The sequence below is a fragment of the Syngnathus typhle genome, linkage group LG6, assembly GCF_033458585.1.
Source record: "Syngnathus typhle isolate RoL2023-S1 ecotype Sweden linkage group LG6, RoL_Styp_1.0, whole genome shotgun sequence".
Lineage (NCBI taxonomy): Eukaryota > Metazoa > Chordata > Actinopteri > Syngnathiformes > Syngnathidae > Syngnathus > Syngnathus typhle.
The window spans coordinates 7056448-7077139 of record NC_083743.1 but is presented as its reverse complement, the minus strand read 5'-3'; the positions used below and the strand labels follow the sequence as shown (position 1 = coordinate 7077139).

The 20692-nt window shown below is 44.4% G+C and overlaps 4 protein-coding genes across 6 annotated transcripts in view; 1 reads left to right on the top strand and 3 right to left on the bottom strand.

Moving 5' to 3' along the window:
* Positions 1-933: 933 nt before the first annotated feature.
* On the bottom strand, positions 934-7378 carry LOC133155582 (serine/threonine-protein phosphatase 2A 65 kDa regulatory subunit A beta isoform). Its single transcript, XM_061281018.1, has 15 exons — positions 7218-7378; positions 6329-6419; positions 6085-6185; positions 5770-6002; positions 5538-5685; positions 5235-5390; positions 4644-4758; positions 4489-4559; positions 4098-4232; positions 3395-3568; positions 3248-3308; positions 2188-2342; positions 1975-2117; positions 1809-1900; positions 934-1719 (listed from the first exon to the last, which is right to left on the bottom strand). The coding sequence occupies exons 1-15, from the start codon at positions 7293-7295 to the stop codon at positions 1700-1702; spliced, it is 1773 nt and encodes a 590-aa protein (XP_061137002.1). The 5' UTR covers positions 7296-7378; the 3' UTR covers positions 934-1699.
* Positions 7131-8860, top strand: LOC133155584 (mediator of RNA polymerase II transcription subunit 29-like). The gene is made up of 5 exons (XM_061281021.1): positions 7131-7192; positions 7718-7856; positions 7942-8000; positions 8142-8226; positions 8296-8860. Exons 1-5 carry the CDS (start codon positions 7146-7148, stop codon positions 8521-8523), a joined length of 558 nt encoding a protein of 185 aa, XP_061137005.1. The 5' UTR covers positions 7131-7145; the 3' UTR covers positions 8524-8860.
* Positions 8861-8938: 78 nt separating this feature from the next.
* On the bottom strand, positions 8939-13249 carry LOC133155583 (myeloid leukemia factor 1-like). 2 transcript variants are annotated; one of them, XM_061281019.1, is made up of 8 exons: positions 13085-13249; positions 12439-12589; positions 11581-11667; positions 10788-10871; positions 10578-10706; positions 10344-10503; positions 10130-10268; positions 8939-9745 (listed from the first exon to the last, which is right to left on the bottom strand). In XM_061281019.1, the coding sequence occupies exons 1-8, from the start codon at positions 13129-13131 to the stop codon at positions 9685-9687; spliced, it is 858 nt and encodes a 285-aa protein (XP_061137003.1). In that variant the 5' UTR covers positions 13132-13249; the 3' UTR covers positions 8939-9684. The 2 variants fall into 2 exon arrangements, with proteins under 2 accessions (XP_061137003.1, XP_061137004.1); XM_061281020.1 differs by lacking the exon at positions 11581-11667.
* Positions 13250-13765: 516 nt separating this feature from the next.
* The window catches only part of LOC133155976 (serine/Arginine-related protein 53-like), a 67150-nt gene continuing 60223 nt past the window's right edge, over positions 13766-20692 (bottom strand). For both annotated transcript variants that reach the window (XM_061281676.1, XM_061281675.1), the window contains exons 8-10: positions 15887-15993; positions 14813-14917; positions 13766-14047 (exon numbers count right to left, since the gene is read on the bottom strand). In XM_061281676.1, coding sequence (XP_061137660.1) covers positions 13955-14047; positions 14813-14917; positions 15887-15993 — 305 coding nt within the window. In that variant the 3' untranslated portion in view covers positions 13766-13954. The remainder of the gene's footprint in view (positions 14048-14812; positions 14918-15886; positions 15994-20692) is intronic.

The following is a 20692-nucleotide window of genomic DNA, read 5'->3' as shown; positions in this document are numbered from 1 at the left end:
AATCAATCAACCAATTAACAGATTAATAACATTGCCATTTATTTGATCGGAGAAAGGCAATTTGAGAGTGGTTTTAAGTTACAAATTCAACTTAGTACTATACAGTCTATTTGATTACACTGAAAGCAAAATGTGAGCCATCATTTTGACTGATGATTATTTGCCCGTAGACTAGAGCGCAACTGTCTTTATGTTTAGCTTGTGTGTACATGTGTGTGCGCGTGGGTTTTGCTCAACTACTTCCACTGGAAAGAAGAGTCACAGTCCTGGGAGGCAGCTTCATTGACGTCAGGACCTCTCACGGCTGTCTGCTGCCTCGCCTGCTGAAAATAACAGCATCCCAATGAAAGCGAGCGGACGGGTGGCCTCGAGTGGATTCACTGTTTCCTTTCCACGTAATCTCCTTTTAATGAACATTAGGGCTCAGATTTCAGAAAAGGCTTTCACATGCGAAGAGGAAAGACTATCAAGCCTCGGAGGTGCCATCCACATTCACACCTCCTCCCGTCTTCAGAAGTACATCCTCGTGCCTCCGGGCCGCTCCCCAAGGGGCTTTCACACTGGCAGAATATGCTGATGCGCACCAGACAAGTGCATCACAATGCAGCAGCAAAAGAGGAAGGAAGCTAGCTGCAGAAGTAGAGAGGAACTCAACATCTAGAAGCCTAGCAGAAGTCAGCACACAAACCAGAGACACAGAAGTGAAGATAAGAGGCCAAACAAACTGAAAGCAGGTGTCAGGTGTACTGGCTGCTTTGTTTCAAAGCTTTCATCTCCATACTTGAGGTCAGAGCGGGTAGAATGTGTAATTAGATTGTCTGTCTGGTATTGCAGAGGTGGCCAAATGTTTGGGCTCAAGGGCCACATTGATTTTCAAGAGTGAGCTGTGCCAGGTTTGACACGCGTGTTTGGAGTCAAAACAGGTGTGACGAGTGTTCTTTGTTACTTTATTCAGATGAAGGTACAGTAGAACAGCATCAAGTGTGTGAAGCACTGAAAAGAACAATAAAAGCACACTGGTCATCAAATGGTGCACAAAAAGGTCCTGACACCCCCCTCAAAAAAAAAAAAAAGTCTTTTGAAGCCTCACTTGAAAACACTAAAGAGGCATTTTAAGTCCAGAATATTCCTTGAAGCCTACCGTGCTCCCCTTTCATGAACATATTAAGCCTTGGAGTGAGGTTCCATTTCGGAACATGGTTTTGTGTAGAATGACCACTGACAAATTGGGAGTCAAGATGCATTCTGGGTCTTTTATAATGGGTCGGCAATTAGTAGGATAAAACATTGCATGCTATCTTTTTTGGCAAAGAGCTTTTGGATTTTAACAACTTTTGCCATTCTTGCGCAAGGATTTAGGGAGCAACGAGTGAGGCAACTTAGCGTTTTAAGATAAGAACATGAACTTGTCGTCGAATATCACATTTTGAGTTTGTTAAAACAATGTGAATTTAAAAAAAAAAAAAAGTGTAAAAAGGAGGAATGTGAGAGGGGTCGCTGGGGCTCGGAGACGGTTAACTAGCGAGTAACACTATTAGTCAGCATGCACCACTTGATTGACACTTGACGGTGAAGCGTCTGTTTACAGCGAGGGAAGTTGGGGGGCCCAAGGAGGAAAATCAAAATTATCGGATTGGTCTATACAGTTAGCCATTGATCTTGAACATCAATAAATATCTTGTAAAACGGTTGCGTTGCTTCACTTATGCCAGGGCAAGACTGGAGGGAGAGAGGAAACAATACGACCATTAGTTTGCTTATCATAGTCATCAGGAATAAAATTGACAATGGATGTTCTGTAGGCTCACCACTGATGGCCTCCTGTGCAAAGTACTTGACATCCATGTCTGTATCAGAGGCCAGCTTCTCCAGCACCGGCTTGACTTCATCCCGCAGTGTGCTGATGACACAAATTGGCGGCCGGTCAAGAGAGCGATGCCCGTGGACGTTTCTGCGACAGCGAGCGCAATTTACCTGCCGTCCAGGATGGGTCCGATCTTCTGCAGGGATTTGGCTACGTTGAAGCGCACGTTGGCCACCTGGTCGTTGGACATCTTGAGCACCACGGGCAGCATCTGCTTGGTGGTGATCTCCTGACCGCACGCCTCCGACAAAGCCTGAGAGCGATACGGAAAATGTCACGGTGCAACTCGGAGACTGCTGAGGGCGCGCCGGCGCGAGACCCACGTTGATGCAGAAGAGGGTCGTCATCCTGTGGAGGTAATTGGGGTCGTTGGCCATGCCCAGAACCTTTGGCACGATGGTGTTCTGCGCCCACTCGGCTCCGAACCTCTCCACCAGCTTCATCAGGTTACAGGTGGCGGCCTCGCGGATGGCGTACACTGCATGGCCACAACAGCAAACGGATGTTACCCTCACCTCGATCAATAAGCAGTGACGCATGGACATAGGAGTCTATCTCAGGTTATCTGAGCTACTTTTTGACTAAATGTGCGGTGCGCCAACTCTAAATGGTCCTTTTATTCTCACACTTGTAGTCGGCGACACTGGCTGCTCAAGACTTAGCACCTCGCTAACCGCATGCTTTGCACTATAAATGGCCGTCCGTTGAATGAAAACAAAACAAGGGCAGAGCCAAGAGTCGAGGAAAAGAAAGCAAAACGTGAAGACCAGGGTGCGCTATTGTCATTTTTTTCCCCCCAACTCACTCTTCCGACTGCATTGCAGTAGAGGTGGACGAATTGAAAGCAGTGTTATTAAAGTTGTCAGACCTGCATCCCAAATGGCAAAGGTGTCAAAATGATCACATGAAGTCAGTGAGGAACGCATTCTGGAGAGAGCATGTCCTTTCTTATGTAACGGTAGCCTGGCCCTTACCCTAACCCCCCAGACACACACACACACGACATTCCAATGATGTAATGCAGCTGGCCCTTTGTCCTCAATCACACATCTCTAATTGGGGGAAAGTGGCGAGAGAGAAAGCCCTCAACACAAAAGACAATGTCCTCATGTGTAGGACATGTACAGCCTTTCCGGTGACTGCGCGTTTAAATAAACTTCACTGGAGTGACAAATGCAACGCCTTGATGGACAACGTATGGTTCACTATTCTCGCTATAGCAATTGCTGCCGCTCTCCATCGTGTGCTACTGTCGCCTCCGTGCCCGGCCGGGAGTGAAGGGTAAGGCTTGGAAAAAGTGCAGCTGCCCTCATGAGTGACTTGGGCGTCGGCAAACATGTATGATCCAACGCAACATAGCAAGAAGAGCAGCAAGTGTCTTACCGTGGTCAATGAGCCAGGCCATACAAAGAGTGTTGAGCTTCTCGTCAAAGAACTCCACACCCTAAGCAGACAGACGCCATTCAAATCCAACGCGGATAAAAATCTAAGTCAACAGCAGAATATTTTGTTGGCGATTTGATGACTGACCAGCTGACCGGCCAACAGGGGCATGTACTCAATGATGGCCAGGCGGACCCTCCACTTGGCGTCCTCGGCCAGCTCCACAATGGCCGGCAGGAGTGACTGGGACAGCTGACGGATGCCGATCACCTCGTTGACACAGTCCAGGTTGGAGATTATGTTGAGACGCACCTCGGGGCACTGTGAACACAAACGGCAAAAATGAGTATTTTTTGTGAATAAATGGGTTTTCTACTCAAATAAATTTCCTTTTGATTATGACTTCTGTTCCTGTGACACAACACAAACTTGGAGGCAAAGTTATCAGCATCTCCGCCTCCTCCAAAAAAAAAAAAAAAGGGGGGGGGGGGGTAGTGAGCATCACCTTCAAATATTGAAGTTCTGCATGCTAAAACTGTCGATGTTTGGACAGTAATCTAATTGGACAGTCGTGGTCTTTTTTGGCAGCGACAAGAAAGTGGGCCAACTTTAAATAGGACTGGGGAACGCAGAGGCACAGATGACAGTTTCAAATCTTCCAAAACATTTAGAAGGATAACCAGTCGAAAATATCAGGACAAAGCTACACAAGCGCCCTACATACACTCCACTTTTTTTTTTTTTGAAGCATCAAGGCCAAGTAACCCCGTGTGAAAATCATGTGATGGTCACAAAGTGGCTGTAGGCTGCGTGAGAAGTAGAAAAAGAAAGAAAAGTGCATTTCTTTTACCTCATCCTTGAGCTGAGCCAGGAAGAGAGGCAGTAAATGCTCTATTGTGTTATCCTTGCCCAGGATGGCAGAAAGGCCCATAATGACCAAGGCTAGTGCTGACTTGACATGTTGGTTGGTGTCTGAAACCAGCTCCTGCGCACACGCCACAAAACAGTTGCAACATTAGTTGGTAGAAGGTGACACCCAAAAAATAAATCACATCAGTATTTAAATTTTAATTATGCAAAATGGGAACGAGATGAATATAGCTTCACACACTAATTTTCGTGTGGTAAATAGTGCCCCCTGCTGTTTGAAAGCGGTGCAAAAAGATGGCCCATCCAGCACCAGCTATCGCTATCAACGGGGTCTGAGGTTCACCTGCAAATTACTTTTTTCATTTATATACCTTGACGCAGGGCAGGATGTGAGTCATGATGATCTGCTCACGATTATCCTCTGGGAGGTTCTCACAGAATTCTAAGCAGAGGAAGATCACTTAGTAAATTGTTGACGTTAAATAAGGCTTGTTATTTTAGACATAGCGTGCATTCATGGACTGACCTTTGACTTTGTTAGCAGCCGCGGCACGGACCTCAGCTTCGCAGTCCTTGAGAAGGTTCTGGAACGCTGGGACCAGGTCGTTCTTTGTGATTTCGGGACCCACTGCTTTTTGAAGCTAAAAAAATTTAACATATTTTTTTCCACTATCCAAATAACTGTTTAGCCTTGAAGTATACATCTCAAACATCACAATGACCTTAAACTGTTACTTTTCAAGTCTTGACTACTCAGGCCTGAGCAATATGGATTTTCTGGGGCGACTGCTGATTCTGCCCAAAAAAATTCGATTACTTTTATTTTATTATTTAAGTATTACGATACTCCTTCTTTAACGATTGGAGATCCTGCTCAGAATCTATCATAACGGCATCGACGAAGCGTAATCTCATAACAGGCACTTAGGCACAGTGGCAATCAATGTCAGCAGGAAAAAAAGGGCTTATTCTGCAATTCAACAAGGTCCACCTCATTTAAATTCACAGCAAGAGGAGTCTGAACAGCACAGCTGAATTCGACAATGGAGCACATCCATCTCCCCTGCAGCTTCGCAGATAATGAATCCGTTGATGTGCAATCCCAGGTCAAGCTCACCTCGGAGAACTTGTCGGCCACCATATAGCGGACCCTCCAGGACTTGTCCTCGGCGGCCTGTCGCAGGGTGGGCATCACCAGGGTCTCCAGGTCCTCCTGAGGCAGCAACGTGGCAATGCTGACGCAAGCCTCCACCGCCAGAAGCCGCACAGAGTCCTGAGGGAGGCAAAGTGAAGCCATGAGTTTGGCCGCCGCAAGCATCAAGTGATTACTTGGCAACACTTTGAAAAACTAAACGTCGAGTGAGATGCATCAGCAATGTGAAGTTTGTAATTACTCTTGATCCGTTGTTTTGTAACCAACCTGCTCGTCGGAGGCCAGAGCCGTGAAGAGGGAGATGATGTCACTACGAACATAATCCAACTCCAACACTCGGGCAAACTCGCCCAATTTTGAAGCAGCGGCGCGACGGACCATGGGAGTGTCATCCGAACACAAGGTGCGGAAATGCCTAAAAGTAACCGCGCACACATTTTCTTATGCATCACCTTGGAATATAAATATTAGCAGCTTGTGGAAGAACTTCTCAACTTACTGGCGAATCTCCGCCTTCACCGTGCTGGAGACGCGCGGATAACAGACACTGAAGAGCCCGCAGGCAGAGGTACGAGAGGTGAACCAGTCACCGCAGGACAGACGTTTGACCAGGGGCTCAAAATGGACCTCCAGGTCTACCGGAGAATGCTCCTGGGAGATCTTGCGCAGGGACTCCACTGCTTTGTCACGGACCACAGTCTCCTCCACTGTGGCCAGGCTTTCCAGAGGAGGCTGCCAGTCGGGGGGAAAGGAGGGCAGTGGTAAACCACATATTGGCAGAAGTCCATCGATTATATGACGGCATGAGACGTACCAGGAGACAGTGGACGTATTCGGGACCTCCCACCAACATGGTAAAATTACCAAGCTGCTCAGCCAGAGCCAAAAGCACCTCATCTTCATCGTAGATGGTGTCTGCCACAGAAAGAGGTCAGCGGTTCAACCAAAGTCAGTATACACACTTGTAAATATTCTTGACAGCGTGTGACACCACTGTTAAAACATTACCACTAAGTCATAATGGGGTTTAATTGGCACCATTGAGTTAAATTGCTTACCTGTGAGGAAAGGAAGCAGTTCAGTACGGGTCCGCTCCACACCCAGAGCCAGTGCAATAGTGGACAGCTTCTTGATGCTGTTCAGTCGCAACTGTTGAGTAATAGAAAGAGAATTAGTGACAGGGAAGTATGTTGATGCGTTTGTCAGCCCTCATTAACCAGATTTTTTTTTTTACGAGAGCTATTACCTGAAAAGGGCAGGACCCAAATGTGGGTCAATATCATTGTAAACTCAGAACATCTACGCTTAAAAATGGCGTTTGCGATTCTATTGATAAAAAGCACAGCAAAGACAATATTGGGTATAACCTTTAGTAAAATCAGTAAAGGACATTTTAAAGGGGGTGTTTACACTTCGCGGCAGATCTGATCTAAAAAAAAATCCGCGCATATCATGGGTTGACTGATTGGATTTAAAAATTAAGTCCTGTTGCTATCGTGTTATAAACCCGCTGGCGCTGACTAACACCAAGCAGAGACGAAAACCAAAACATTTCAACATATTGTGTATTAGTTTAGAATATGATGGAAAAAGGATCGCGCTGAAAACGAAAGGATCCTGTCAAAACCATCGATACGGCAAGACGTCAGCGACTAGCCCGATGACTGGAGACTAATGCCTCAGATTCCTTCAAGTAACAGCCGAAGAACAACCAGTAGTGAATAGTACGCATATTATTGGCGCATATTGTCAGCATTAAGCACATTTGCTATGACAAACGAGTCAAGGGTGCGCCCCAGTTGACAAAGCCGAATAGGCCCCGCTAACCATCTTCGCTAGTTAGCAATGCTAGCCAGATAGCAACCGGCGATGTAAATGTCACACAAGCGGCCTCAAGGTTCCGGCGGATTATTAACTTCAAGGTAAAAAGAAGCTTTTGTTACCCACCTGAACATCTTCATTCCGCAGTTCATCAATGAGAACGGCGATAGGGTAGAGAGAATCGTCTCCATCGGCTCCTGCCATTTTGGATAGTACAGCGACAAAACGAATGGCGCTACTGTGGCCGACTACGGGGTTTCCGGCCCACTTATAAAAGGGAGCCGAGTCGCCTCCTCGGACGATTGTTTTGTTATAAATTCAAATCGATGACGTTCTAAAGCACGTTGACGAATAAGCAACGGGCACACTGTGTTTAGAATGCAAATAAAGCTGTCTCTGAGGAAATACAATCACGTCATTAAAAAAAATTCAAACTGTGTCAAACTAGATAATTGTATCAAAGAGGGGATCCAAACACTAAGTTATTTTAAGTGGTCTGGATTTATTCATATATGTTTATAAATCTTTTTTTGTTTTGGCTGCTCTCATTAAAAATGTTACAATTATCAATATAAACAATATATATCTGGGTCAACCGGAAATGTTTATTGTGTTTCCGGTGTCAGTGTGGCGAGCCATGCCAAGATGGCGTCCCAACAACAAGCAGCTTCTCTCCAGCAGCAACAGCAGTTGAGTCAACAGCAAGACTTCGACCCGGTGCATCGATTTAAAATGCTCATCCCGCAGTTGAAAGAAAGTCTTCAGGTAATAAAATTGAGAAGCTTATTGGAGGATGACCCGTCAAGCGGCGCGTCATGAAGTTGAGTGATGCTTTGTGTTCATCTCACAGAACCTAATGAAGATCGCGTCGCTCAACTTGACCCACAACACAATCATCGATAACGGAGTGTACGAACCCCCGCCCACCACTTTTTATTTTAGTTTATAAAACCATACATAATTATACATTCAAAGATAAAGTACATTTCGGATGATGGCATAATCGGATGCTATTAAATTCTTCCCATTATGTTGTTTCTTGTGCTGTAGTACAAGCAACGACACTGCTGTTCAGCGCTTTGACAAAAGCTTGGAGGAGTTCTACGCGCTTTGTGATCAGCTGGAGCTGTGTTTGGTGAGACTTCAAGACTTTCACATAGACGTGCTACCTACCGTCTTCTAAGCTGCATCTTGCCCTACGCAGAGGCTGGCGTACGAATGCCTCTCGCAGAGCATCGACAGCGCCAAACATTCGCCCAACTTGGTTCCCACCGCCACCAAACCTGACACGGTGCAGACGGAGTCCATGTCTTACGCCCAGTACCTTGGCATGATCAAGTCCCAGATCTCGTGTGCCAAGGACATCCACAACGCTCTGCTGGAGTGTTCCAAAAAGATCGCAGGAATGGGTCAGCCTCCAGGAATTATGTAGATCTATCTCGCTTGGACTTCATTTCCCAAATGTCATTTATTTTTGGATTTCTTGCTGTTTTTTTGTACCACCTCCGACAGAGGAGTAATGCTTTGAATCAAACGTGGTTCTACAAGATTGTAAACAAAACCTCACATCCTGAAATTTAATTTTAAGATGATGGCAGTTACGCTTTATCAAACAAGTATTCTTACGTTGTGTTCCATTATGGCCAGCAGGGGGTGCCAGATGTGCACTTATCTACCGTTGTACAGTATTTGACTACTAAAACATTTACGAGTGTGTTGAAATCATGGTGTAAATCTGCAGTGATCAATAAACCTACACATTTATAAGATTTTTGCTTGTCGGGCTTCAATAAGCATTGTAACGTTTCGAATCAAATACTTGGAAGTCCAAAATAGCTGTAGACACATTTTGATATAGACATTTTTATTTTTTGACACTTAATTGTATATTTAAAATATACAAGAGTTGCAAATGGCGTTACAGAGCTCGGATGAAAAATGAAACAGTACAAAAAAGGGAAAGAAATTACTCTTTGTACAAAGCGGTCACAAAACATTTCAGCTACTCGACAAGATACGTTCAACCTATTTTAAGTGCATTTGTGGCTCCTAAGTAAGTCAACTCAAGTTTTTACGGCCCTTCGCATTCATCCCATCAACTAATCAGTCAACAGCTAATGTCTCGTGAGCTAAGAGTGAAAAACATTTGCTAAAAAAACACAAACTATTCTTTGCTCTTCTTAAAAACAAAAACACTGTCTTGTCTGATAAAACTGCCCCTATTATAAGTTCAGGCGTCGCAGAGCTGCCACTTACTATACATCTCTCACCTATCGCTTTGGAGACCACCGATTGGTCCACTCGTTCAGAATCCAGCTCGCTAAATTCACCGTTATTCTGTCATCGGCAACGCGTCATTTCCTGACTTCCTCAACCTTTGTGCCACTGCGATCAAAGTTGGAAATGTGACAATTGAAAATAAGGAGATGGGAGCAGAAGCAGCAGCTTAACAGTCACGTTTCCAAGCATATCAAAATGTTTCAATTTATGGGTCGGCTCTATCCAATTAAGTCATGGGGATAATGCCATCATTTGTGGATGTGTGTGTGTGTGTGTGTGTTTCGTGAGAGCACTTGCGGAGATGTTGATGATTTTACTGCTTTGGCGAGTTGGATGCTTTCAGGATACTTTTACTTTTGGACTTGGGTTGTTCACTGGGGAAGACAACAAAGCATAAGGCTGTTGTAATGATAAGTTATTTCTTGCCAAGGAAATTTAATATATGCCTGCAAGTAAGTGGTTTGAAGGTTTCAATTACATTAATGCCAGTTTTAGATGCCCGTCTGTAGAGGGCTAGCATTAAGCTAGCAGATTTCCAGAAAAGAGAACAAAATGGTGTTTGGTTGTGTACTTTTCTTTTTTTTAAAAAATACTTTTTACTAAAACTTTTAAATATGTTTTAAGTACTAGTACTGCAACGATTTAGCACTGGCAGCTAAAACTTTTTGTTGGAACGACTCTTGAAAAAAAAAAAAAAACATAATATTTGGTCTTACAAATTGTTGCATTACGGCTAATGTGTGCTAGTCATTACTAACCTGCGGCTTGGCTCCGGACCAACTAGACTTGCCTGCTGACCTCTGCGACGTCGGGACGGCTCTAGCTTAGCCATGTAGACCCACGGCCTGAAGTTGTAATACTCCTTCTGCCATTCCTCGTCAAAGGACTTCGCTTCAGCTAAGAGAGAAGAGTCAGGACAAGAAGGTCAGGACTAAGCAAATGAATGGAATGTGATAAAAGTCATCAACCCACATTCATCTAAATTCTGGAAGTCCTGTAGGAACTCCTTATCTCCTGTTTTCTTGTTCCTTTTCTTCTCAACCACGTGCCCTCTGTCTTTTATGTGGTGGCCGATGGCCATCTTCTCCAGGCCGCTTTCAGAGTCTCTCACGGCTTTCACAGTCTCCTTCACCTGCACAAGCATATTGATAATGAGAAACTGAAAACAGTTGGGTTTCCCCATCCTCCCTCAGTAGATCCACTTACACCTCCCGGGGCCTGGCGTGTCGACGACGAAGCATGGAAGACCTTCGGGGGTTCGTTACCAACCTTGGAATACGTCATGACTGATGAGGAGCTGAACGAGTGAGCGTTGGGGTCTGTGGACATGTTCTCCTGACACGCAAGCATAAAAAAAAAAAAAATATTGGCTTGCAAATGTGCAAAGAGAAAACGGTTCTTGGTGTTTTAACTCACAAAGTTTCGAAACATCCCGTCCATTCTGCTCCTCACGTTGGTCATCATGCTGTCGAACATGTTGAAAGGGTTTGTGGCCGTGTCCTGCGCCAGCACACAAGATAGAAAGAATAGTCACAGCGGCTGGACGCTTATGCTCGGACGCCACCTGCTCTCGGTGCGCTAAACGTATAAATATATCCAATTACGAAGCCTTGAGTGGCGAGGATATCTTTAAGAACAACATCTGCCCGTGTTAGCATCTCGGCCTCTATCGCTATGCGCGGAGGGGATACAATCAGCATCGGGGGGTGTTGAATGACTTGTGTTCCATGTGTAATTGGGTCGCATTGACAGAGATTAGCGGGGGCTTTGACACTGAAACTGAGATTCATTCTGGGAAAGCTACGCAGGGGTGGCTGAGTCCAAGGCTGCTCCGCTCGCTCAGCTCTTTCCCAAAAGGTCAAGCTGATGTAAATAAAACACTCCTGGTCACTGTCGGGCTGGCCAATTTTACTCGACGTTGGCCTCTATGGACAAATAAATGCCACTTCCATTTGGACCTGATTATATTTAGATCTGACTTGCCTTTGAGTAGAAGCGAGATAAGAACTTGCTGTTAAGAGGGCCAATGCTTTGCTACGTTAGCGCCATGAAAGGTAAACGAACAGAACTTGGTCATTTGTTTGTCAAACCAGCGGAATTTGATACTTTGAGGTGACTATCCTCATAATTTCCTCTTACTGAATTGCCAATTGTATATTTTCACCGATTTTAAATGTTTACGTTTGAGGTGGCACTTTCTCTGCCTTACATTTCTGAAGTTGGGAGTTCGAATCAATTGGCTTCCTCCTTCCTGTGGGGAGTTTGAATGTGCTCCTCTGGCTTTTTTCCGGGTACTCTGGCAATATTTAAAAACATGCATGTTATTAGGTGTAAACAGATGTCAGTCCCCTATCATTATTGACATTTAACACATTTATTCAAACGGTCTTGCCAAGTTGCCACACATGCACCCCAAAAAGGATCAAATCAAGTGTTTGGTTAACTGCGATTTAGTCACGGAGGTCATTAGTGCAGGACGCTAGCTCGACTTAATAGCAGCAAGCTGCAGTAATTGAGAGGCATCAAGTTGCTGCCTATTGAGGCCAAGCTTGTGATGAAAGTCATTATCAAGGATAAATATACAGACCTCAATGACATGGAAGGCTTAAACTGGTTTCGCATGCTTGGTCTGATTCGAGGGAAGGTTAACGGGTATGTTTTTTTACTGAGCGGTGTTGTTCAATTTAGTTTGTCACAATACAGCAATTTAGAAATGAAAAGATGGTACAAGACGCCAATCAGTTAATTGGTAAATAATCGCCAATTGAAAATGAAAAGATGATTGGTCTTTATTGGCCCGCCACTTTTGAGAGGTCACACTGTACTTGCCAGTAAAACAATGGCCTATTAATAGTGCTGCTATGGGTGACAGATATAACGGTTGGAGAGGTCAAGGGTGTTGACCTTCTTTGAAACCAGACACTAACATGGCCTCATGCCCGCCGTGTACGAGTGTTGCTCCACTTAATCCTCTATAGTTTGCTTGCTCAACAAACTCAACTAATGAGGCAGGTAGGCGTGGATTAGTTAGTTGAACTGTTGGTATATGACACGGTCATGTTCCCACCCTATGTTCGCCTCTTAGTGCCGGGGTCTCCTCCGCTTCATGGCTGCCCATTCTGCAATCCATGATGCTCTGCATGTGGTGGCCGCCAAATGGCTCAGAGAAACTTCGCATTATCTGCCGTGCATTTTCCTGGTGTGCTCGGAATGGGTCTCTGCAAAGGAGATGTTGATGAAGAATGTTGCTTAAAACATTTCCAATACAGTTTATAAAAGTGTTGATTCTGGAGTCTTCGATTCTATTTCCATTAAGTCCTGTGGAAGCTTGGAGATTGAAATTTCCAACGTCTAAACTGTGATAGTGTAATACTTTGGAGAAATAAGAGGGTTTGTTTTAGGCTGGGAATCTTCAAAGCAGTATTTTAGAATAAATAACATCATAAATTGGACCTTGAAATAAAGAAGAGGGTACCCCCACCAACACCCCGAACTGAAAGCTCTTAATGTTTGCGCGTCACACACACGCACGCACGAATTCGTTGTAGGAACTTTTTCGTGCATTGTAATCCACAATTTTTACATTTAAAAAATAAATGCAATTTCTTATTGATTATAGTAGCACGACAAAAAAAATAAAAGCCATTCTTTAGCCCTTTTTGACACTATTAAAAAAAAAAAAAGCGAGCTAAAAAATTTTCCCAAATACTTACGAAAAGAAGGGGTCATCGGTAAGGTCCCCGAACTTGCTTGTGAACATCTCGATGAAAAATGTGTAAACTAAAGGAAAATTGAGAAATAATACAATAAAATGCTTAAATAAACATAACCGTCCTTGTGCGCGTCACAGGTGGACAGAAGTGCTCGACAATAAGTATAGTAATGTCCCCCACGGGGGAGGAGTCAGGTGATTTAGAATCGAGGGCATCTTACCACGTGACGCGTTCCCGTCCTCCGATTGGCTGATGGACGCGACTTCAGTCCACGAGGTTTGTTGTCTTTGAGGGTTGCCATGACGATGGCGCTCTCGAAGCTTCTGATTAAAAGTCCTCAAACTCACGCTCTTTCATAAACGTCAACGTTTAGTAACTATGACACAGTAACTTACACTTTCTTACAAAATGACATTGACCATTCACAGTGGCGTGTGAGGAGCAAATAACTTTGGGTGCAATGGTTTAAGAGTGCTTGTATTTGTATTTAGGACTTCATTACTACACTGGCTATTTGGAGGCGATGGCGGGGTGACAGTGTCCCACGCTGGGTATAGACTTACCATCTGGAGCGCTCCATAAATAGACCTGGCTCTTATTCTCTACACAGTCTTAAATTGTTACTCATAATTAGAATTCAGCCGTAAAAGTTAGTCAACAAGGTCACACATTGAATAAGCAAAGTTTTCTATCAGTACTTTTTATTGAAGTTGTTTACAAAGGAGAATACACGCAGCATATTCTACAATGAAAACCAAGAAGATAAAGTGTTTCAAATTGTTTCGCTACCATTAAATGTGTCCTACAAAAACTGTACAACTCTGCCACAACAATATAAATTTTTGGGACGGCTCTCCTGGCGTTCTCAGGTTAGGACACGGGACTTCCCATGAGCCTCTCCTGGCGAAGTGAAATAAGCCTGTTGAGCCACAACTCCTCAGCCTTCTCCTTGTCCATGAACAACTGTGTGAAACAGATTTCACAAAGAGCTCATTTAAAAATGTCCTCATGCACTGTGCACTAGACAGTATAATGTTCTTGTTTTCAATTATTATTTTAGTCTTTGGGATGAAGGACACTATCATTTTTATTCCTCAACCCAACCAGTCCGATGGCTGCGCCGTATTGAGTCTTGAGTCTCCATTAAGAAGTAACACCATGAAACCTAAGGATCTGTGTGTTGTACGTGTGTGTGAGTGAGTGTGTGTGTGTGTGTGTGTGTCATACAGATTGGAGAGCAATCCTTCACTTTGAATCTGACACTGCTTTCCTTGATTGTTATTTCGTTCGACACTGGTGAGATCTTGTCTGTCGGCCCCGCGCTAGTGTCGTAGGGCTAATGTGTGTGTGTGTGTCTGTGATGACACGATGCGGACTGGTCTAATGACTCATCTGTTCTAATTGGGATCGGAGCTGAGGCCGGGGCCCGCCTGGGGCATATTGATACCATACATCAGCCTGTCGCCAGGTCTCGTATGCGCGTGTGTGCATAGAATGTGCGTGTGGGGGTTATCTGCATATGTCAGGTCATAACTTCGTTTGCCTGCTGGAGATAGATGAGTGGGAAGCCCTGGGGAGCATTAGTGCAGTTGAAAGTTTTCCTTCTCGTTTGTCATCATTGCCTTGCAGAGGAGGAGGGGATGGAAGGAGGATATGCAGCACACGCATAACACATGCACGCGCATGCAAAGGAGTGTGTTGTGAGGGGTTGTCACGGCGACCACTCACAGCGGGATGGGCCAAAGTGTCGGTGTCGTTATAGACGATGGACAGGGGGAAACTGAGGTCCACGTGGTCCGGCTTTTCCGACTCCTGCTTCACCACGGGCTCAGTCTGACAAGGAAGAAAGAAATGGAAGGAAGGAACAAGTAAATCAAAGACACCTTGCAAAAGTACATCAAATGAAGATGCATTCGGATTTGATTAAATTATGACATGGTTCAGAAAATGTAGAGAACTAGAAAACTGCCTTACATGGTGACAAAAAGTGCCCAAACTTGCCGATGAGGCACAATTGTATGTTATTAAGATATAATTAATATAGGTTCCAATGACATGACCAATAAATAAACAGCTTGGACTAATTCCAATAAGTAAAAACTGCCTGTTGTCATACAGCGACATACATTTGTCCACTAGATGGCAGTGCAAGTCTGTAGCATGCATGAAGCTCCGAGATAAATGACAATACAAAAGGCGACAAGATCGGCCAAACGGAAGCTTAATCAAAAAAGACAATACTGACTTTTGACTGAGGATTATTCTTTTTTAAATATTTGTTTCGATGTCTTTTTTTTTCATTGACTGTAGATTTTAAACTGATGGTTACTTGCTGATTAATACTAGTGATCAGTTGGTCTGTAATTTGATGACCACAGACTTTGCCCACGTATGAACGTTTTTAGCAGATGAAAACTATCCATTAAACATGACTTTGAGAAATTATATCAATGTAGGTGCAAATCAGTACATGATGGCAATTCAAAGTGTACTTCCAATTTTAATGATCTATGCTCGGTTGTCATTGGACAGCGACATCAAGCTCCCTGGTGGAGGTCAACGTTATTGTGGGTCTCGACCTTGGCCGGCGTCCTCTGAGCGGACACGAGGTCACTGTCACATGTTCCCGCCTGTCTTCTCAAAAGAACTCAGGCAAATCAAATCTTTGGAACATTTCAATAATGACTTATGTGTTTTGGGTGACAGATGCAGGACGCACCAGTTTGTCTGAATGGGGACGTTTGATTTGTTGCAAGCGAATTGAATGAGGGAGCAAAAAAAAAAAAAAGCGCCGCACTGCACCTTGACGGCGTCCCGGGATGATTTGAAAGCCTGCGGAACAAAGGAGTCGTCCTCGATGGCCTCGATGTCCTTTATCCTTCGCACTTGCTCCTCCAGAGAAGCTCCCTCTGGAAAGAAAAAAAAAAACGCAAGGGAGGAGGTGCGTGAAGAAAAAGGCCAAACGGCAGCGTTGGTTGATTCCACCTGATTGCATGTGATCTGTCTGCAAAATGCTCCCTGACGCATAATGTGACGTATGGGATGTTATTTCAATCTTTAAGGGGGCGCCCCACCAAGGGCACGTAGCAGCCCCCCTCTTGTAAGAAGGCAAATAAATGCTAACAAGATGAGAGTAAATTACACTGGGAATAATGCATTGTAAAATAATCACAAATATGAACACAAACTGCTGCAATGGAATTTCATTAGGGAGACAAAATGGGATTAGATTTCAGAGCGTTTTGGTGGATCACAGACTATTGCTGATGCCGTTTGTCCAATCACGCGCAGGGACGGACGGGAAAGGGCTTCCAGTAAATGACGGCTGCATATAAACACGTCAGGACTGCGCATAATCACACAAGTGCAGCTTTTGCAAGCGTAAGAGGAATTACCAAAAAGGAAAGTTTGCCATTTTCGACTATGAACACCGGGGCTATTGTGCGGCTGTCAATCTTGAAACCGATCGGTCAATATTCATCCTTCCCTTCCGCGTCTATCCATCCTCCGCTGTACTCGCCCATTTCCCCACCTGTCAATCTTTCACGTGTGTTACTATCTGGGGGGTGTCGTCGAAATAAGCAATTGTTAGTACGCCCACACAAGCACAAGGAGGGGGGTCGTTCTGATAACTACAAAACACGCTGGAAAACTTTAACTGTGTGTGGGGGGGGGAATATTCTGAAGTTTGTCACAAACACCACACAAGATTTCTGACAAGCTTTCCATTAACGTGGAAATTTGATCCTTTTGGACATTGGTGTCAAACTCGAGCCCCGGGGGCCAGATACGGCCCGCCAAATCATTTTATGTGGCCCGCAAAGAACAAATGTGCATCGACTTTGTTGTACAAATGGCAATTTTTTCACTACCTTATCTTATTAAAAATATTTGGAGTTTTTATTAGTCTCCGATTTCAGAACTAGTCGATTTGACCCGCGACAAAAACGAGTTCGACGCCCCTGCATTAGGACCTCAAACTTTATTTTTGCCTAACACATTATGGGTGGATAAGATGACTCTCACATGCTGTTTGACAGATGTCAGCAACCAAGATATGAATTTCACGAGGAAAATCACACATAATGGACGCGGCGAGCTCGGAGGCGGACCGGAAAAATCAATAGTGGAGCCGGCCGGGGGTGAGCGCACTTGGCAGCTCGTCGAGGTCAAACTTGATATTTAATATTGACACGTTATCTGACAAATGAATTTAATTGTCAGCGCATTAGGGCTGCTTTGTGTGTGACAGCGATGAGAGGAAATCGAGAGGGAGCGAGATCTTGTGTGTCGGATTGTTCATGAGACATTGCGAAGGGATCCGGTGCATGAAACGACGGGAACAAATCATTCCAAATGTAATTGATTCAAAGTTCAACCAGTGGTAGTAAAAGTGAACAAGTGCGAGAAGACGCTCGGCCGTGAGTCGACAAGTAAAAGTGGGAGTCATTAGTGAGATTAGTCGGACAGACAACCACGTTGACAAGGGGATCAATACGCTATTGTTCGTTCTAAATAGCTGTTTGTCCACCTCATTGATTAAGAGCACAAGAGCAGCAGAGAAAATCAAACAAGCCAATGGCAGCTTGATCCAGGAGCTGTCACCTTCAAAGCCTGAAAAAGAAATGGCAGTGTGTCGCCACAAGAGGGCGCTGTTCAACAGCACACGACAGATGCTCAACGCTTGACTTTGCAGGCCGGTGTCTGACAGGGTGGACATTTTTGGTTAACGTGCGTTTTTTTTTTTTTTTTTTAATGAGCAATTAGCAACACGGTTCAGCTAGCAAGCTAACTGTGTACTGTTCAACAACGTTTGAATATATTGTGAAATGAATAGTTGACATTTGAGCATTCGTTTCTTTTTAATATGCAGGAATGTTGCATGGGCTCTCATTAGTATATTTTAATTTGATGACTGCCGGTGGTTTGGCGGAGATGAAAATTTCGGAACCTAAATGTCTATTTTTACGAGTCGCTAACCCACACGCCGCGCATAGAAACACATGCTCACGCAGCAAAATCCCAGGTTTCAATTAAGTGTCTCCCTGTGCAGCTGTAAAGATGTAATTCACCGCTCGATTTAGAAGCCTCTCAGTGGAGATTTTTTTTTTTCTCCTAATTGATAGAAATTAAGCCATTAATCAAGCCACTAGCCATCACTCAGCCCAGGGAAGATGAATACAAACTTTCATAATAAGCACCTTCCTCATTTTAGCCCTCATTAGCATTAATTTTTAATGTAATTATGCTATTCTTTTACAGTGAGCTCATAAATTACAGCTCTTTTGTTGCTGGCTGGCCTTGTAAAATCCAAAGTAATGCTTTGTAGTCTTGATCTTTAAGGCAATTACTGCCTTCTTTACTCTTTTATCTCTCTGCATTTCCAATAACCTGCTCTCTGATGATTTATCTCTGCCGTACCCCCTCCTTATCCTTTTTTCTCGTTCTCTCTCTCTCTTGCTACACCAGCGGCCAACTGACCCGCTGCCACCTCCAAGAAAGACCCCAATACGCCCACATGCTCCCCATCTCGGAGTCCAGATGCACGAGGCACCGATACATGACGACTAATTGTTTACTATCTCCTGTAGTCGTTTTCTAGCTCGCGTTTCATTAGCAAATATGACGCCTGGGCAATTTTGCTTAAGAGCCCGCCGTTCTTGCTCTCTCGACCGGTCTCCCGTGGGATTTACCTGTAGGCGAGCGGCTGCTGTTTGTGGGTTAAGCTTAGCGCGGTGATGTGCCGGGAGGCGGAATAGAGGTGCTTTACTCCACAAGGATGTGGCAATAATGTCTGCTGGCTCATTCTGAACTCCTAAACAACAGGCTGCTCCAATTCACATTTTAATACATGACTAGAAACAACAATGCTAACCGTATCACATCCTGTCTATAACACATTTAAGAAGCATAACAGTTCGGTATCTCGAAAGCTTCCTCCAATTACTCGCTGCTGCCAAAAAGAAACCAAACCGTCTGTTCAGAACCTCAAGAAGCATCGAGTCGGAAGCGCACAGACCCAAGTTGATTCATTACAAAGGTGTCCGGTGCGGGCCTTGCTAGGCTAATACTTTTAGAGTGTATTGATTACGGAGAAGCTGACAGCTCCTGATGTTCAAGCCCCTGCAAATGCATCAAGTGGCTAATGAGCAGCTATTAGGGCCATCGATTTGCTGATTTCAATTGATAGCCGGCGGGCCAAAGCTGCATGTCAATATTTGCGTAGCTGATAGCAGCAGCTTCAGGCATTGACGGGAACAGAAACAACGTCAGAGAAAGAAGTTAGAAATGGGAAAGAAGGAGGGTGGAGATTATAAAGAAAGCGCTAATGAATGAATGAATAAGTCAAAATTCACTGTCACTATCAAGTTTCTTTTAAATCAAAATTCTTTAATTTGGCATGGGACGAGAACATTTTCCGATTAAATATGTTTGCTAGTAAACATCTACTCTACACTTGAGCCCAATTGTTGATGACAATGCACAAACGGTCAAAAGGTGTCCCACAAAATCCTGGATGGTCTTCCTCGAAATTTAGCTGGTGCCCCAGAATTCTGGATTAGCGCTACCCGGTGGCCGTGAGCATTATTTGACCTTGAGAAGCTTATGCGATATATTGATGCAATATTTTACATGCTATCTATTTGGCATCAGGAAATGAAATGCAGCTGATCACTGGATGTCACACACACAAACACACACACACACACCCTTGTGATAGTGATCTCCCACTCTCCAGTCAATAAAAAAGACGGAATGATGAATTAAAGAGGCAAACAAGCTTCTAATGACAGGATGACACGGCGTTCACGCGCGGCTGTGCTTGCGCTATCTCCTTCCACATCGCGCTCGACTCGACGCTTCCGTCACTCTCTGTCAAGTCGCCACTTCTGCCTTTTTTGACTACATTACAGTCACAGAGGTGAGAGGGCACACATACAATATAATCGCCAAATTCTTCACGTCGGACTCGAACGCTATTGTGCTAAGTGGCAACGTGGGATGGATAACACAAACCAGGTGCGCGTGAGTGCCAGAGACGATTTCCAGCGCCTGGCCAGCATCAACGACTCACATTAATCGTTGATGCTTTCACAGACCCGGTGGTGAGATCTTATAGCTCACTTTTTCTATCAGCAGAAAATCCGTGATCACATTTGATTTTTATTTTACCTTTTGCATTAGAATACACTTTGTCAACGTGAGGCGGATTATAACACTTAGGGTGACAGCGCAGCTCCGTTATTCGGCACAGTGTCATTTTAGGGCAATGAGAATACCAAGTCTTGCCCTTTAGCAGAAATAACAAGCAGTTGAAGGGATGAGCCTGACAATTAACTCGGCTGTCGTCCTATGTGTGTGTGTACATGCAAGAAGTGCAGAGGTCGCCGGTATTTTGATCCCTGGTCAGCTTTTTTTTTTTTTTTTATGAACAAGTGTATCAACCGAGAAACACCAAGCAGCTAATGACTTAATTGGGGAAAGCGCTTCAGAATGAAAATGATGTAATCCGAATCCAGGAAACGAGCTCCGTTTACTAGCAAACATGCGTACGTGAGTCTTCTTGACATGTAGCCATCGAGCAACTCGCTCCCGGTCTAATTGATT

What these genes read in the sequence shown, in the direction of transcription:
- LOC133155582 (XM_061281018.1), bottom strand. Translation starts at nt 7,295, where the DNA reads ATGGCAGGAGCCGATGGAGACGATTCTCTCTACCCTATCGCCGTTCTC. An exon ending in TGCGGAATGAAGATGTTCAG is followed by an intron (nt 6,420 to 7,217) that starts GTGGGTAACAAA and finishes ATTACTCAACAG; the next exon opens with TTGCGACTGAACAGCATCAA. An exon ending in TGCACAGGAGGCCATCAGTG is followed by an intron (nt 1,720 to 1,808) that starts GTGAGCCTACAG and finishes CTCTCCCTCCAG; the next exon opens with TCTTGCCCTGGCATAAGTGA.
- LOC133155583 (XM_061281019.1), bottom strand. Translation starts at nt 13,131, where the DNA reads ATGTTCACAAGCAAGTTCGGGGACCTTACCGATGACCCCTTCTTTTC. An exon ending in GAACTCCCAACTTCAGAAAT is followed by an intron (nt 10,872 to 11,580) that starts GTAAGGCAGAGA and finishes GTGCTGGCGCAG; the next exon opens with GACACGGCCACAAACCCTTT. An exon ending in CACGCCAGGCCCCGGGAGGT is followed by an intron (nt 10,504 to 10,577) that starts GTAAGTGGATCT and finishes ATGCTTGTGCAG; the next exon opens with GTGAAGGAGACTGTGAAAGC.
- LOC133155584 (XM_061281021.1), top strand. Translation starts at nt 7,146, where the DNA reads ATGTCACACAAGCGGCCTCAAGGTTCCGGCGGATTATTAACTTCAAG. An exon ending in AGTTGAAAGAAAGTCTTCAG is followed by an intron (nt 7,857 to 7,941) that starts GTAATAAAATTG and finishes TTCATCTCACAG; the next exon opens with AACCTAATGAAGATCGCGTC. An exon ending in ATCAGCTGGAGCTGTGTTTG is followed by an intron (nt 8,227 to 8,295) that starts GTGAGACTTCAA and finishes TGCCCTACGCAG; the next exon opens with AGGCTGGCGTACGAATGCCT.